This window comes from Caretta caretta, chromosome 1 (genome assembly GCF_965140235.1).
Source record: "Caretta caretta isolate rCarCar2 chromosome 1, rCarCar1.hap1, whole genome shotgun sequence".
Lineage (NCBI taxonomy): Eukaryota > Metazoa > Chordata > Testudines > Cheloniidae > Caretta > Caretta caretta.
This window is the reverse complement of record NC_134206.1, coordinates 230,717,326-230,735,787: the sequence shown is the minus strand read 5'-3', so window position 1 is coordinate 230,735,787 and position 18,462 is coordinate 230,717,326. Positions and strand designations below refer to the sequence as shown.

At 40.8% G+C, this 18,462-nt stretch overlaps 1 protein-coding gene across 4 annotated transcripts in view; it reads left to right on the top strand.

The window, feature by feature from the left end:
• MPPED1 (metallophosphoesterase domain containing 1) overlaps positions 1-18,462 on the top strand; it is a 92,555-nt gene that overhangs the window by 45,445 nt on the left and 28,648 nt on the right. For all 4 annotated transcript variants that reach the window (XM_048825348.2, XM_048825357.2, XM_048825368.2 and 1 more), the window contains one exon: positions 17,986-18,101. In XM_048825348.2, coding sequence (XP_048681305.1) covers positions 17,986-18,101 — 116 coding nt within the window. The remainder of the gene's footprint in view (positions 1-17,985; positions 18,102-18,462) is intronic.

The window sequence follows — 18,462 nt, the reverse complement described above, 5'->3', positions numbered from 1 at the left end:
CACAATGCCTTATATATACCCCATTTTTTGAGAGAAATTAAGGCCAAATTTTTCAAAAATGTCCACTGATTTCTGGTGCCTCAGTGATCAGGCACCCAACTTGAGACACTTAGGGTCTGATTGTTAAGAATACCTTTTTTATATATAATATATATATGAACAAAGCTGTTTTGCAGACATTAATTAATCCTCAGAATATCCTTGAGAGGTTGGTGTGTATGTACTATGTCCTTTTAACAGCAAGGGGAAACTGGTTTGTGCTGGGCTGGTATAAGGGGGAGCAGAGGCCTCCACCTGCATGGCCACTTTGTCAGTATCATCCTCTTCCCCGATATGATTCTTAAGTGGTGAGGAGGCCTTCCACAGGGTCTCATATCAGGAAAATGTTGCCCTTACTGTGTTTACTTGGATGAATTGCCTTGTCTCCACTACAGAAGCACCATGTGAAAATAAACAGCTCCACTGGTGACTGTAGGTTTTCATGTCAACATGAACAAATCTTGATCTACCCTTGCATGCATGATCTTGCATGTTGTTGTAGCTGCTTCTCTACTGTACAGGATTGCAGTGGTATGAGAGTGTAATGTGTCTTGAGCTACATAGACCATAAATAAGGCTATGATTTAGTCACGGGTATTTTTAGTAAAAGTCATAGACAAGTCATGGGCAATAAACAAAAATTCACGGCCGTGACCTGTCCATGACTTATACCAAAAATACTTGATTAAATCTTGGGGGGCGAAGGAGAGCTGGAGGACCATGGGGGGGGGGCAGGGAGCTGCTGCTGAGAGGGGGTGGTCCGAGGGGGCCACTGCTGGGGGCAGGGTGCCCGGGGATGGCGGACCAGGGTCGTAGACAGCAGCTGCTCTGGCTGGCCTGGGGACTACTGCCCGGGGCTGCTCCGGCCAGCTGGCTGGGGACCACTGCCTGGGGCTGCAGACTGCAGCTGCTCCAGCCACCCTTGGACCGCTGCTGTGGGCCGCTGGTGCAGCGGCTGGTGTGGCTGTCCTGGGGGCCAGCTGCTGGGGCAGCTGTGTGGTCAGCTACCCTGGCCCTTGCAGAAGTCACGGAGGTCGCAGAAAGTCATGGAATCCGTGACTTCCGTGACAGATACAGAGCCCTAACTATAAATACATTTTCCTGTTTTTATAAGAGATTTCCTCTCTCTTCAGTGCCATCCCTTCCCTTAAAAGTGTGCTTATCCCTTGCAGAATACTTGTAATTTAGTTAAAGGTGCTTTTGTGGATTATATGGTGGTTTTTCCTTGAGAACACAATGGATGAGCACACCATTCTCTGTTCATGTATTGTATAATTAGTGGGTGAGTATCATCAGGCTGGATATTGCCTGAATCAGTAATAATAGAATCAAAGACTCATAGAAATGTAGGGCTGGAAGGGACTCAGGAGGTTCTCTAGTCCTTCCTCTCTGCTGAGGCAGGATTAAGTATCCTAAAGGACCTCTTCCAGCCCTCTCTGTCTCTCTTGCTCTTTCTCAAATCAGAAGCTGTTTATAGATGAGAAGTGTTATGCCCATGCCCTCACTATTTCCACTACGCTGCCATTGCCACAACGCTGTGGTATAAAGCTTCCCCCTAGATTAAAACAATACTGTGTGCAGCCTAAGTGCGTGTTTCCCTCCTTTGGAAAACGTAGGATTTGACACACGTATCAGACCATTCATCACTGAGGTCCCACCTTTGGCAATGCTTGATCCATCAGAAGAGGAGAAATGTCAAAAAACAACACCACCAACCCATAAACTAACAGCCAACAATACCACAAGCACTAAAACCTCAGAAAGTCCCAGATCAGTTGCGCAATGCTGTAAATGGGTCATAAAGGAACATTTTTGTCCTCACCCAGACATGCAGTGTGGCAGAAAAGAGTTCTTTATGGCTGGGTCAGGACACATTCCCCTGTGGAAAATGGGGGGGAAATTATTATTATTAAATGTGAGAGTTTCATTAGTCGGAATGAGATATTGCTCTGGATAGCCTGAAGCAGCCCTCAGCATGGGATTCTCCGCAGCAGTGGTGACCTGAAGGGTGGATTTTTGCTTGCGTAGGAATTGTTTACAGGGGGCTATCCTTGTGAAATGATTCCTCATTTTCCTTTTGGCAGCATTTAAATTTTTCGAGTGTGTATTGTTCCTATTCCCTCCTGTATCCTTTTGTTCCTGGCCATCTGTAACTTCAGAAGCTTTCATTACCCCTGTGGGGAGGGTGGGAGGCGAAGTTTACTTTCACCTAGGAAGTCCTTCACAAGCAGTTGATCTGCAATGAGAGATGCCTATCCATTTTGGACTTCAATTTTTTCTTCTCTCTCCCCCAAGCCTCTAATGCACATTGACTGGATAAGGCCGCACCGATTTTCAGGAAGCAACACAGCTCTTGTACAATCTCCCATTGTTCATGGGAAAGGGTTTTTGTTCTGGTAATGGGCATTCAGAGGCACATAAGTTAATAACCTGTAGGTCAAGTTCCTCTGCTGTGCTTAGTAAAGCCCGGGAGTGTGGTGTGACTGATCCCTGCCATAAAACAGAGCAGTCTTCAGGCTGCTTTACTTTACGTCAGCTGTCAGACTGGCACAAAAAACACCTTAACACAGGGGAAAATCTGGCCACTAATGATCAAAATCCCAACTCCACTTCAGTATTTGTAATGTTGAATTTGCAATTCTTGTCCTAGCTGTTACTGTTCCTCTTGATTCAATTTACCTATGATGTAATATTGAGAGCCAAGTCCTGCTTGGCTTATTCAGGCTAACTATTTATTCCATTGTAGTCCTGAGTTTGTAGCTCTGATTGTTGTATGGGATTCTGCTACATCCATTCAGGGAGGGGAATGGTAACTTTGGTTATACAGTTAGTAATCGTTTAGGTAAAAATGGCAAAGTGTCAAATTAGTCCAGCTTGCTTTTGCTTCACACCCTTCTGCAATCTGAGTCTCCATTTTGGTGCCTTGTCTTTCCTCTCCACCTTACCAAACACAGTTATCAAAGTTTTTCATTCCTCACTGGGCTCGGTCTCCAGCGGTAAAATAGTGTAACAAAGATTTATAGGTTCATTTCATGAGAGGGACGCGCTTTCATTTTGCCAGTGATGAATCATCTAATGTTTGTTTTGCCAGGCCTTGTACAAATCTTTACAGTCACGGAGGTGCACATCAATTAAAATGAAATTGTATTAAAATCCAAGATTTACTCCATATAACATACCATGTTAAATATTAGTCGTCTCCTCCTCCCTCTGTTGGGAGCAACAATATTAGACGGTAAATGTCAGACTCCTCTTTCTAAAATTCAAACAAAATACTTAACTTGCCGTTCTGCTTCAAAGGGTCAGTCTACATTGCACCTGGTGCATGCCTGCCAGCCTGGGTAGACAGACACATGCGAGCCTGCTTGAGCTAATGGGCTAAAAATACCCATGTGGATGTTGCAGCTTGGGGTAGCAACCTGAGTACAAGCCCACTTGACCCCGTGGGTCCAAGCTTTGGGGGTGCGGGGACTAGCCCACACCACCACCTATCCACATGGCTATATTTAGCTTGAGCGAAGCTGGGGCGTATCTGTCTACCTGGCTGGGAGGCACGGTCCCAGCTGAGGCACAGACACACACAAAGTGATCTGAGAAAACCTCTTTCCTGTATTTCTTTATGTTCTGTCTCTCCCACCCACACCCATGCATAAATGGGCTCTCCATCCTGTGGACTGGGGCAGAATGGCACAGAAGCTGCTAAACAAAAAAAGGAGATTTTCATCTTATGTTACATCTCCCTTCCCCACCTTCAGTTCTTCAGCAGTTTAGAATAGGGGTAATCAGAGCAGAATTACCTCTGTACTGTTACCTTAAGCAAAAAGAAAATTGCAATTTAAAATTCCTGCAGATCTCAGTTTAATTAAGTTTTTAAGCTAGTTGCATGTTTTAATGTCTAGCTCTGGCAGTGCCTGTTACAGGATGCTGGGTTTTGATAGCTCAAATATATTTTTTAAAAAGATGAATGTTCTGTGTTGTTAAAAGCCATGGGATTGGAGCAGTTTCTTAACCAATCCATTGGAGGTATGCAATATAATGAGTAATTTAGGCAAACTGACATGCTTCTCCAGGAAAATGAAAATCATGAGTGTGAATAATAGACTCCCCTAGTTATTGAAAATTGAGGCATATCATATATACTGGTGTTTTGGGGAAAGGTTTGACATCTTAAGCCTGATACGGCTGTAGCATTATGGTGAGAATGCTGGAGATGTTTTATTTCAGGTGTTCAGTAAATGGAACATGTGACAGATGCATAAAGAATAGGAACATTTTTAGAAAAGAGAAAACAAAATTGATCATTCTGGTAAAAGATATTAATTATAGTCTGGGGCAAGTAAAACCAGGTTTAAATTGCAGCTGTTCTCAAACTGGGGTCTGCAGACCCCTGGGGGTTTGCAAGGGTACTCCAGGGGGTCCACAAGTCATGTCCGGGGCTGCCAACTCCTCCCCCTCCTTCCCAATGCCTCCTGCACACTGTTGAACAGCTGTTTAGCGGTGTGCAGGAGGTGGTGGGAGGGAGTGTAAGGAGCAGGGACAGGGTGTGATCTGGAGAGGGGGCGGAAATAGGTGGGGAAGAGGAGGAGCAGGGGTGGGGTGGAAAGAGGTGGGGGGGAGGGCCTTGGGGGAAGCGGTGGAGTGGGGGCTGAGCACCCCCAGGGAAAATTAGAAGCTGGCTTGGAGGTTCATGAAAAATTTTAAATCAAAATTGGGGTCCTCAGGTTGCTAAAGTTTGAGAACTGCTGTTTTAATGGAATGCTGGAGTGATTTTTTTTTCCTATTCTGTACTTATCAGAAACTATATTCCATTTTTGGAAAGTGCTGTTTCTAAAAATGCTTAGAACCATAACACTATAGTTTAATTTGCAACATCTGGAAGATCATATGAATGGTACTTCCTGCAAAAATGATTTTGATGAGCTATTAAATTCAGATGTTCAGGTTTTTTCATATTGAATAACACTTGAAATGTAAAAGATTCTCAAATGGCAGAAAGCAAGACTTGAGAAGTGCTTGTAGCTTGTATTTATAACTGTGTAAACTAACAAACAAGTTTTTGCCTGAATCTGTTTCTTTGGCTAACAGAATATTGCTTAAAATGAATTCATTTTGAGTAGCAAAACTTTTTGGAAAACATTTTCATGATATAACTTGGAAATGTAGGAAATACAGGACCTATCTTACAAAAACTATGCACATGAGTTCCTTAACTGATGTGAGTAGTTCCACTGAACTCAGGATAGGATCCTTAATTTGTACTGTAGTATTCAGTCAAGTGACTGATGTATAGTAGGAAAAATTGCTTTTACAGTGCTGGAAAAAGGAAGTAAAACAAAAATCTGAACTCCCATTACTCAAGATTAGTCTTCCATTACATGTTAAATGAACATAAGTCGAGTATTGGCATATAGTTTTGATATACACTGTGATTGTATATGTGTAATACTGTACATACCATAGCTCACATATGTAATGGAGATAAATTGCAGAACCATATGATAAATCACTTTTATCATGCACTCTTGAGCACTTTAGCTGCACTCTGCCCACTATTATATTTCCCCCAGGATTTATTATAACAGTTCAAGCCTGTGGGAATTCCTGCTGTTTATTTTTAATAAATATTTATTATGTGGGAATACCTGCCACAAGATATTTCCTCCCAAATAAGATTTCTCTCCAAAATTACATTAGTCCAAGGCCCAGAATGGGTAATTCTCAGTATGGGAACAGTGAAAAGAGTGAGTTAAACCACCTTGCAGATTACATACCGACATGTACCTGTATTATAGATAGGGATTGATGCTTCACTGTGCTGCACATTGTGGAGTCATTTACATATGTGCAAAGTGAGTTGAAATTGTTAAAAATCTGAATGGTAGCATTTTATACCCACTTTACAGCTACAAATGACTGCACAAAGTGCAAGTCAGTGGAGAATTGTGTGTGTGTGTACATACTGTATATCTCTATATAGTTACATCATTTATAGGAATTTTCAGAGCATGTTTTGTGGGTGCTAAAATTATTTTGTTTATTGTAATATCTTTGTCCACATTGAGTAACTTTAATATTCTGTAAGATTTTTCTATGAATGAAATTTGCATTTCGTTACTACAGTACAAATATCTTTAGTTTTAATTAAATTTGAGGATAGTAGAAAATATAGTACCCTGATTTAATTAGTTTAGGGGGGAATATCCTTTCTTGGATAATAATTGTTATTTGTATAGTGTATTTGGGCAAAGTAGTTCAATTTCAGTTCCTCAAAAGAAATAACTGACTCTTCAGATCCAGTAAACTAGTCCACTTTGGATTCAGCTAGTTTTTAATTTAAGACCGACAGAATAAGAGACCTGTAATTTCACTACAGGGAATGCTTCACTTTCACGCAGTTCATAAACCACAAGAGTGAAACAGCAATACCCAAGAGCAGTTTTCTCTTTTCTTTTTCACATTTACTTAAAAGTTTAATTTTGTGAGCAAGAGCTGATTAAATGTTTTTATTTTTGCATTAACAAAAGAACTTCCATCTACCAATGGCCCATCTGCAGTCAGGTCTCCAGTCTCTGACAGCAGCTACTGCAGGATGTTTCAGAGGAAGATGTAAACCCCCCCATATAATGCCAGCCTTAATCTACTGTGCTTTGTCTTTAGTTGGGAACAGTGGAGCCCTCTGGCAATATTCCAAGTAAGGAAAACACAAACAGAGAACTGGTTTGCAGACACACCACTCCTGGGAGCAGATCCTCAGCTGGTGTAAATTGTCTTAGCTCCATTGACTTTGATGGAGCTATAAAGATTTACCCTTGCTGAGGATTGCTTCTAATTCACCACCACCACTGCCTTGTTCCCAACAGCTTGTATACATCTCCTTAGATTCAGGCACAATAGATGCACACACTTGGTGACTAGATGGTAATTTTACAATCCGCCCTAAGTAAAAGGCAGTGCTTAGCTGCACCACCGCATAAGCCCACCAAGGAACAAATTCTGATGCACCATACACCAATTCTTTCCCTGCTCTCCCTTGCTCTGCATGAGGGGAACGTTAGTCCATCCCTTCCTGTGGAGCCAATAAGCAGAGCAACAGTTCTATATTGTAACAGAGTGACTGTGCTGCCTGGGTCTGCCTATGTGGGGCACATCCACAGACAGTCCCTGAAAGGTGTGGCTCCTCCCGAGAAGGGTTCCTGACCCTGCAAGTAACCCTGAGAGGAAGGGCGGGGGAGGGGTGTTTTCTGCTGGGGGTGGGGGAGAAGATGAAGGTTTTTGGAGTCAGTAGCATCAGCCCCTGGAGGGGAACAGTAACGATTACATGTTCTTCTGTTACTGAGCTCATGCCTGTGTCATCATTCTGGGGACTGCCTGCTTGTGCTAATGCCCAAGAACGAGACAACGATATCATAAAGCATCCTGTGGGGCTTTTAAAATCAATTTTTGATAACATTTAAATCCGTTATTGTTAGCAGCCTCTTCCCTGGCCAAGACACTAGAATATCTGAAGTTCTGTTGCAAAGCATTATGGGCCAGATCCTCACCTGGTTGGTATCACAAAGCTCCACCAAAGTGAATGGAACTGTCTGATTTACACCAGGTGAAGGACTTGCACATATGTTTCTTTTTCAGAAGGATATGTCAGAATTCCCAGCCAGCTGAGCTGAACATCCTTGTGTACTTTATAATAATCTTATCTCAAGCCGTAAAATGCAGGTATAGAAAGTTACTGTAGCAATGAGTTTGCACTGCCATAGTTAAGGGTGAATTTAAGATTCCAGGAAATTATTAACAGCGCTGTTTTTAGTTCAGTTCAGGTGGCAACTTGGCACACAAGGTGTCAGCATAGGAGCCTTTTTTTTTTTTAACAAGAAATAAGTTCAGCTGTTAAATTATACGTGTTAAAAATAATATACTTTATACATATATAGACGGACTAGGTATTTATTGGTTTGGAAGCATTTTTGTGCTCATTTAACTCAAAATGGGTTTGACTTTTCTAAAAAAACTAAAATTGGCAGGGAGCAGGTCCATATGGGCTAATTACTCCAGGAATTTTGAAAGAAATGTAAATCTGGTGAGATTTACATTTTTCTAAACTGAAAAGTGGCTCCTATTCAGGCCTTTTTTGTGGATTTTGCATGCACTTAAACTTGTTTTGTCTTATTCCAAAGTCCATGAAAGTTTCACAAGTACTTTGAGCTTTATAGCCACAGAGGCTAATCTTTATTTGAGGTGACATTTACTCTCTGTGGATAAAATTCACCCTTGTAACACGGGCCAGCACAAGGCCTAGGCATTACTTAAATAAATGGGACTTAAGTCGTCATTTTATGGCCCTCTGCACAGGGTTGAGTTTCACCTTGTGATAGATGCCTCATTAAGCCTCTCCCCCGCCTGCCCTTCACCAGAACAGAGTCTCTTCTTCAGCTCGATTGCTACACAAAGGACAAGAGAAGCCCTTGAGAATAAGGTCAGGGAGGTCTACAGTAGACTTCTTTAAAGAGACCACAACCCTACTCCATGAGACCTCCACATGGGGAAGGAGGCCATTTCTTTTAGCAGTGAAGAAAAAAATCTTTGAAAGGGTCCATGCATGGATGAACTTTGATTTGATCTTCCTTTGCTGATTGGCTCATTCCTGAGGAGCTCTACACTTAAAACAAGATGGTAACTCCCCAGTGGACCATGGGACCTCAAAAAATAGTGCTGCTCCAATTTTCATGCTTTTGTTTCCCTTTGCTACTGTGCTGCTATGGAAATGATCCCATAGGAAACTGCCCTTTCGCTGTGTATAGCCCCAAGGACCTGGCTGCACTCTTATATTGGGATTAACCCTCTGGAGATGAGAAACTGAGGAAACAATTCCTAAAATTTCAGGAAATAAGCTTCTTAGTCCTATGCTCAGTCCAATACACGGTGTTTTGTCACTAAGTAGTAGGGTGACCAGATAGCAAGTGTGAAAAATCAGGACACGTTTTTTTCCCGGAGGGGTATAATTGCATATCTAAGACAAAGCCCCTAATATCAGGACGGTCCCCTTAGTAGTGTGAGCAGACATCCCAATATTAAGTAGTGATAGGATTTTATTTTTAGTGTTGAATTTCTTTGCTTCTTAGTCCAGTTCATCATTAAAGTTTGAGTGGGTTTTTTTGTTTTGTTTTTTTAACATCAGCTCGGAGATTTCTATTTGGCTTCCAGCAGAATGAAAGAATCTACTTCCATTGGTATTGGCTTGTTTTGAAAATCAGCATTTCAGGAATTTTTCTCCTTGCCTGTTATCCTGCATTTTCTTGGCATGGAGATAAAATAGCTTTCATTTTATTTTTCATTGTTTTATAACAGATTTCATGTTTAGAAATGATCAATTCATAATAGTCGCTATTCAGTCTCTTTCTTCTTTCCAGTCAGAGATGTCTGAAGTCCTTCACTAAACAAAAGATAAATGATTTCATGTGTAACTAGAAATGGAAAAAATAATTACTGACAAAGGGCCCTACTCCAATTTTTGGACTGCTTTCCTTTCCTTTTTTTTTTTTTTTTTTTTTTTTCTAAATTAGTTGTAGTGAAAGGTGCAGAAATAACAGCCCTGGATACTGTAGATTTTTATCCATTGAGCATGTATAGCAAAAACAGAGGTATCGCAAGCTTCTCCACAATGGGAAAAAGATACTGCTGTGGCTAAGGCACTAGACTGGTACTCAGGAAATCTAACCTGAATTCTTTGCTTCACCACAGATTTCCTTGTGGCATTGGGCAAGTCACTTTCTCTCCGTTTCAGATCCCCCTTTTTAAAATGGGGATGATAGTGTTTTCTTACTTCATAGGGGTGTTATGAGGATATATTGCAAACACAGAAGTATAGGAGTTGCAATACCAGATGACATCAATTGACATCAATTCCAGTATCTTGAATCCAGCCGTGGCCAGAGCCAGCTGCTTCAGAGGAAGGTACAGGGAACCCTGCAGGAGGTAGTTATGGAATAACCTACCCCCAGGAAATTCCCTTTCTAAAGTATACCAGTTAAAGATTGGTTTATGCCCTGAAGCATGAAGGTTTAATCTCTTTCAATGATCTTGTTGCTTTAATCCTTTCTGTTGTAATTCTAGATGTTCTTGGTAGACATATAAATGCCCAATCTTTTTGAATATTGCTGACCTCTTGGCCTCTGACATCTTGTGGCAGTGAGTTCCACAGGCCAATCATGCATTGTGTAGAAAAACTATTTCCTTATTAGTTTTATATGTGCTGCCTTTCAGTTTCATTTAATGGTCTGTTCTTGAATTTGTAGTGAATTGTGATAGTGAATATAAGTGACTGATCTACTTTCTCAATACAATGAACTCTTTTGTATACCCCTATCATCTCCCCATTTATAGATCTCCTTTTAAATGTAAACAGTCCCAGTCTTTTCAACTGGTCTCATGTGCACATTTTTCTGTGTTTCCAATCATTCTCGTCTCCCATCTCTGAACCCCATTTATTTCTATTTGCTAAACCCTGTTCAAGAAGGAAAGGAAGGAGTGAGAGCAGCAGAATAATAATGAATTTTTTAAAAAGCTGACTTTAACAAACTCAAAGAACTGGTACCTAAGGTCTCATAGGAAGAAAATCTAAGGGGAAAAAAAAGAGTTCAGTAGAGCTGGCAGTTTTGGAGGGAGACAATATTACAGGCATAACTGCAAACTATCCCAGTGCAAAGGAAAGATAGGAAAAAGAGGCCAATTTGGTTCCGTTACGTGATCTTTAATGACCTGAAAATCAAAAGGGAATCCTAGTACAAGTGAAATATGGAGTAATTGCTAAGGAGGAGTACAAAAATAATAACACAAGCATGAAGGGACAAAATCAGGAAGGCTAAGGCACAAAATGAGTTACACCTAATAAGGGACATAAAAGGCAATAAGAAGAGGCTCTTTAAATACCTTTGGAGCAAGAGAAAGATTAAGGAACTTGTTGGTCCTCTATTTAACAGGGAAGGAAGAGCTAATAACTGATGACATCAAGAAGGCTGAGGTACTTAACACCCATTTTGTTTCAGTCTTCACTGAAAAGGTCAATGATGACCAGCTACTCAGCACAATATTAACAAAAAGGGAGAAGGAATGCAAGCCAAAATAGGGGAAAGAACAGGTTGAAGAATATTTAGATAAGTTAGATGTATTCAAGTAGGCAGCGCTGATATCCTGGGAATATTAAGGAACTATCTGAAGCAATCTCGGAACTGTTAGGAATTATCTTTTAGAATCCATGGATGATGGGTGTGGTCCCAGAGGACCAGAGAAGGGCAAACATAGTGCCTGTCTTTAAACGGGGAAACAGAGAGGACTCAGGAAATTATAGTCCAGTCAGTTTAACTTCAATACCTGGAAAGATAACTTATTCTAGATGTTCTTGGTAGACATATAAATTGATTAAACAATCAGTTTGTAAGCACCTAGAGGATAATAGGGTTTTAAGGAATAGTCAGCATGGATTTGTCAAGAACAAACTGTGCCAAACTAACCTAATTTACTACTTTGGCAGGGTTACTGGCCTAGTGGATAGGGGAAGCAGTATATGTCATATATCTTGATTTTAGTAAGGCTTTTGACATAGTCCTACATGCCATTTTCATAAGTAAACTAGGGAAATGCAGTCTAGATGAAATTACTATAAGGTGGGTTGAAAACAACTGGTTGAAAACAATATTCAGAGAGCAGTTATCAATGGCTCACTGTCAGACTAGATGTGTGTATCTCGTGGGGTCCCAGAGGGGTCTGCCCTGGGTCTTGTGGTGTTCAGCATTTTCATTAATGACTGGGGAAATGTAGTAGAGAGAATGCTTATAAAATTTATGCATGAAACCAAGCTGGGAGAGGTTGGAAGCACTTTGGAGGACAGGTTTAGAATTCAAAATGACCTTGACAAGTCAGAGAATTGATCTGAAACCAACAAGATAAAATTAAATAAGGACAAGTGCAATCTACTACATCTAGGAAGGAAAAATCAAATGCATGACTACAAACTAGGGCATAACTAGCTAGGCGGTAGTACTGCTGAAAAAGACAGTGAATCAAAAATTGAATGAATCAACATTGTGATGCAATTCCTAAATAGGTTAATATTATTCTGGGGTATGTTAAAAGGAGTATCATATGGGAGGTGATTGCTCTACTTTACTTGGCACTGGTTAGGCCTCAGCTGGAGTAGTGTGTCCAGTTCTGGGCACTACAATATAGGAAAGTTATGAACAAAGTGGACGGAGTCCAGAGGAGAGTAACAAAACGATTAAAGATTTAGAAAACCTGACCTAGAGGAAAAGTTAAAAAAACAAGGCATGTTTAGTATTGAGAAAATACAACTGAGGAGGGACCTGGTAACTTCTTGAAATACATTAAGGGCTGTTATAAAGAGGACTGTGATCAGTTGTCTCCATGTCCACTGAAGGTAGGACAAGAAGTAATGGGCTTAATCTGCAGCAAGGGAGATTTAGGTTAGATATTAGGAAATAGTTTCTAACTAAATGGAATAGCTTCCTGGGGAAGTAATGGAAGCCCCATTGCTCGGCACATTTACAATGATACTAGACAAAATACTAAAAAATGTCCTGTTGGGAAAATCCTGCATGGGTTCCTGGGGGATGGACTTGATGGCCTGAAGCAGTCTTTTCCAGCTCTATCTTCAGTTCTTGGCCTGTTGGCTGCAATTTTGGCAACAAGGATGTTAATTGTACATCGTACACCCATATTCCTTGACTTGTACTTTTTGCGAATATGGCTGAGGCATGTATGGGCCAATCTTTTAATGTTCAAGATATTCAGTTGTATAATTATATATAGGAGTGGAGCTGAGTGGACTGACTTTGAGCAATTAATTTTCCTAATGAGTTTCTGTATGAAGATGGCTAATACCTCCTTGTTCATTTACAACAGAGAAATACCAGTTCTGCACAGGAGATCAATCTGAGTAACACTTCACTGTGATCCTTTTAAATATCTATCATAAGCAAAGAGAAAACTAGAACAATCTCTTGCTTGAATGGGACACAGAAATGCCTGTCAGTCAAGAAGAGAGATCATCATAGCAGAAATTTTAGCACATTTTGTTGTTGCTTGTGCGGTGTACTCAAGACACTACTCATTGATGAATAGTATTTTGCAACGGTAGAAAGCACAAGTGTCACTGTGAGGGTGCAGGACTCACCCCTGCGGCGGCACCTGCTGGTCATTGAGAATTAGCTCTTTTCCAGCCTGGAGCGCCCTCTGCAGGCCGCTGATCCACACAGCTCTGGCCCCCATGTCCCTCACAGACCCCGGTGCCCCTTTCTCTGGGCAGTACCCCACACTCTGCCTCTGGGTCTCCCCTTCCTGGGGAATCCCCAACCCACTATCCCCACCTTGCCTCAGTCTGGGCTACTGCCAGTCATCACCAAGCCCCCACTCGCTGGGGCAGACAGCAGTGTAAAGGCCACTCATCATAGGCAAGGGGGTTCAGACCTGCTGCCTTCCTCTGTCTCCCAGTCCCTCTATGGGCCTTGGACCAGGCCCTACAGCCTGGGGAGCTGCCAGCCTGAAGCGTCCCCGCTCAGCCTGCTCCTTCCCCAGCACTGCACCAACCTCAGTACCCTGGCTGGCTGGCTGGCCCTGCTCTCTCCCAGCCTGGAGAGAAACTACTTGGGCCGCTGGCTCACAGCCTTTTTGTACAGGGCAGCTGGGGCCTGATTGGGGCATGGCCCAGCTGCGGCTGCTTCCCCAATCAGCCATCCCCAGCCACAGCCCTCTCCAGGGCTGCTTTTAACCCCTTCTATTTTAGGAGTGGGGTAGCCACCCTACTACAGTCACCCATACATCTTTGTAGACACTGGGTCTGATCCTAAAACCCTTACCCGTGTGAGTAGTCCCATTGAAGTCATTGAGACCAGTGGTGTAACTTAACAGCCACAGATTTGGGCTTAATTGACTGCACATTCTTGATTAAGCTACTGCAGTAAAATTTGCAGTCCCCAAGTTCTTAAAATGTACCAGCCTGTCAGGAGTTATGGGGTCATGCGATAAATTGGAATGTTTTTTTAATTGCCTACTAATTCTGGAGATGTTCACATGTAACTGACCTGCAGTGATTGTGGTTTTTATGTTTAGCTAGTAAGTGTAGATGAAGGTAGTAATGGGTCCGTCTAGTTAAGCAGTTAAATGAAAGCCACAAAGAAACACATTTCAGTCTCTCACTTCTTCTGGTGGGAGAATACATATATATTGCTTGGTTTGCCCACTCCGGTACCCTCTTAGTGTATCCCCTACCCATTAATACGTCTGCTAAGCAATTTGAGATGTATACCATTATAAGAACACAAACCCTCAATTCTCACTTAAATTACAAGTCAGATCTATGTAATGCATCACAGCCCTGTACAGTAAATTACATGTAAAACTAAGTTATGCCCCATTTAAGTGACAGAAGAACAGAATAGAACACTCAAACTGCACTGTTCCTCTTTCCAATGGTGGTTGAGTAAAAGAACAAACAGTGATAAATAGTTAAGGGAGTAATGTGTTTGACCACTTTTTTAATGCCACTTTTCTCTGCTATTATGGTAACAGATATGCACACTTCAAAGAAAACTAAAGTGCCAATGATAGCTAAAAAGATCATTTATAGGAGGCTAAAATGATTTAATTAGAGTTTATTTGAAGGTTACTATAGGAGTGCAGAAAGATGTTAAGGGGTTAACCTATAAGAGATTACATTGTAGTCAGTGTTCTGTTAAAGTTTGAATTAATTTTTCCCATGGGTTTTTCACATTCTAATTTTCAACTAAATGAGACATCTGTTTCAGAAAAGGAAAATTTGCTATGGTTGTCATAGCAACCATCATTCTGTAAGAAAATTATTCCAATGGTTTCTTTAGAACAGACACAGAAATTCAGTATAGAAAGCAACATCCGATTGCTAGCACAAATTTTGAGAATCCAGACATTTTTGTACGTAAGATGAGTTGACCTGTAAAACTTGTTCATGTGTTTTTAACATAAGCTTAATTGTGCAGTAAACATATTCACTTGCAATATACTTTTCTCCCTACAGCCTTATATGTAGTCAGTCATTTTTCTGTCATAATAATAAAAGCACTGAATTTCAATAAGATATTGAGAGACATATGCTGTTTGCTATAGGAAGGCAAAACCTAAATCAAAGTACACTGTTAATCATGGGTACTTGGTTCCTAACATGAAGTACATTAATGGTATAGGTGTTTAATTGCCAGATACATTTTTTGCACCTTTCTTTTCTAGAACCAGCAGATTTTCCTCCTTAAGTATATTAATGTAAAATAGATAGTCATGTGAACTATTTTATAAAGAAGTTATACTTTCACTGAGTAAACACTAAGAAAAGCGATCCAAAAAAGCATCAGATCTTAACTCTATAACTTTGCTTCCACATTCTATGATGGATAGAAATATTAAACAAAGTTGTCTTTACATGATTTCCAGGTCAGAAAGTTGTTGGTGTGTATATGGGTAGTGTTTGGTTTTTTTTCTGCACAGAAACTTTGATGGCTGTTTTGTAATAACATTTCACAAGAAGGGACGTGAGGATTTATAAAATCCCTCTGCACATAAAAATTATTTTACTTTTGTGTGGTTTCAGCATTGAAGTGTATGAATGTATTTAATGTAAAGAATACTAACATTATGCACTGAATCCTTTCATATTTTGTCCAGAAATATTTCAGGCATTTCTGTCATTCCTGGGATTGTCATAAAAGATAGCATAATGGCAAATCACACAAGTTCTAACATTTCCTAGTCACAGAAGAACAGCTCCAGCATGCAAGGCAAGGGAGAGAGTGACTTAACATAAGACAGCCAAATTGATCTTTACCTGTAAATAAGGCTGCAGAGATCACTGCTAGCTTATTCTGCAATAGGCCACTGAATAGATGCAGAGTTACCATCCCAGAAATGGGGGGTCAGGAGCCATGTACCTTAGAGTGACATGCTACTCTTCCTGGGGGGACAACACCCCATAAGGAAAAAGCCGCTGAAAGGTAAAAGCTCATCAGAAAACTCTGATCCGAAACTCACTGTTCTATGCCTGATTCTCCCTTCGGTACGTAGAGCGGCCCAGCCAACCCTTACCCTTGTCAGCGTGTCTCCTGCTACCTTGCTGCCATTAGTTTTCTTTCGTGCACTCATCCTCTGTCTCCCACCACAGGGATTGGAGTGATCCAAGAGAGAGATAGTGGTGGTCACAGCTGCAACAGTAGTAACTTCCAGTTAGGTTTTCACACAGAAGCCTAACAGTTAGCCAGGAGAACAGGCCGTGCAGATCCAGGATATGGAGTCTTAGCTTGACACCTCCCTCAATCAATACTGCAGAGCCCCAACACTTTGGCTCTAGAGAAATTGGGCCTCTGACCTGTGGGAAGGAGGGGGAACTTCCCTCAGAAGCTCTGCTTGTTAGAGGGCTCTTCTACTACAGTTTGCTTCCTCTTCTAGGATAGCCTGTGTCCCTTTATTTCTCTTAGCATTTTTTTTTTCAGTTGTTTTCAGCATACACGTCTAACAGCATTCCGAAAGAAGATGTGAAAAATATATGATCATGAAGATTGCAGACAATGTGTTAATTTCTGAAGTGGTAGTCAAGCATCAGTAACGGAAGAGGAAGAATAATAGCTTCATGAGCATTCTCTTTTGTCTTTGCCATACATGATGCAAAGAGTAGTTCAGAGAATTTGTTTAAATGAAATCTCGCTTTTTCATTTTGATGCAGTGAGGGAGTGGAAAGCTTTCTTCAGCAAAGTAAGATCTGAAGGAAAACTCTGGTTGATGTGTACATATTTATAAACACTAAGGCTGCAATTATCATAAACCTTATTCAATCACAGCCCATTTGTTAAAAGAAAAGGAGTACTTGTGGCACCTTAGAGACTAACCAATTTATTTGAGCATGAGCTTTCGTGGTGAGCTGTAGCTCACGAAAGCTCATGCTCAAATAAATTGGTTAGTCTCTAAGGTGCCACAAGTACTCCTTTTCTTTTTGCGAATACAGACTAACACGGCTGTTCCTCTGAAGCCCATTTGTTGTTCTCCGGATATGGCCAGAAGACCAGTCAGTCAATTAAAAATAAATAAATAAATAAAAACCAACCCAAAACTAGTCCCACATTTCATGACTTGTAGCATCACCAGCAAGTCATAATTTGCCACGGTGATATTACTATGAATTATAGCTTTTTAATCAATGGGATTGCATGCACAAATGAATTATTTTCTGGCTGCCTCTGTTATAATCCCACCACTTACTAATGAGCTGTTCCATAAATAATATGTTTTTAAAAAAAAAACCCCTACAATAAATTCTCATCGGCTACTAAATCTTGAATATGTAAAATTTTATAAACCATTAATGTGGTGGATGACGAGGGAAAATGTGCAGTATATAAGAATTTAATAAACATGTTTGTTCTGGTGTGAGGCTTCCAAAGTTAACCAAACATAATACAGATTATAGCCACAACCCTGTAATTGGAACTGTATGTATGAAGGGTTCTGCCTAGACCTATTCAATTGTAAGATCAGGACCAAAGTGGGAAGAAGGCCATGCTATAATATAATACACACACACCCCAGAGTGGTGGTCCAATAGATAGAGTGGAACTCCAGGTATAGTACTATGTAGGGTACTTCAGCTTCTACAGTTGCCTCTCAATCTGATTAGAAGAATGCAATAAATATTTTACAAGATATTGTCTATTTAAACTGATAAGCTTGTTGATTTCCCACACATATTGAATAATGATGGTTGTATGCAGATATGGTGTCATTGTACGTAGGGGGAAGGAAAGTAATGCTATTTGTTTTTGTCCCCAGATTCCTTAACAGAAGAGAATCCGTCTCCATTTTTTAATTAGATGACCAGTGCATATGAGTAGCATTGAAGACATTCTCCTCCTCTTTTGGCAGGCAACCTTGGTTTTATGGCTGGGGCTTTAATCTTCCACGAGGCCAAGCACTATTAGAGAAATGGAACCTTATTCCAGATGGAATAGATATTCTTATAACACATGGACCACCTCTTGGTAAGAAAACATTAACACTTTGAGTTACATATTTCAAATAATGATATAGTAACTGTGTGCTGTTTTCAGACACGGGGTGAAATCCTGGCCCCAGGGAACTCAAAAGCAAAGCTCCTTTGGATTGAATTGGAGCCAGAATTTCATCACAGGGTTTCTAATCGCTATTACCTAAACTCAGCGAGGGATGTGAAATATTTTGCCTTAATATACACTATAAAGAAACAATGGCCCTGATTCACTGAGGCATCTAGCATTCCAGTTTCATGCCAATGTAACTCCACTGAAATCAATAGAGCTACACCAGTGTCAAAACTGGAGTGACACAGTGATGAATCAGGCCTAATATACTTACACAATTTGG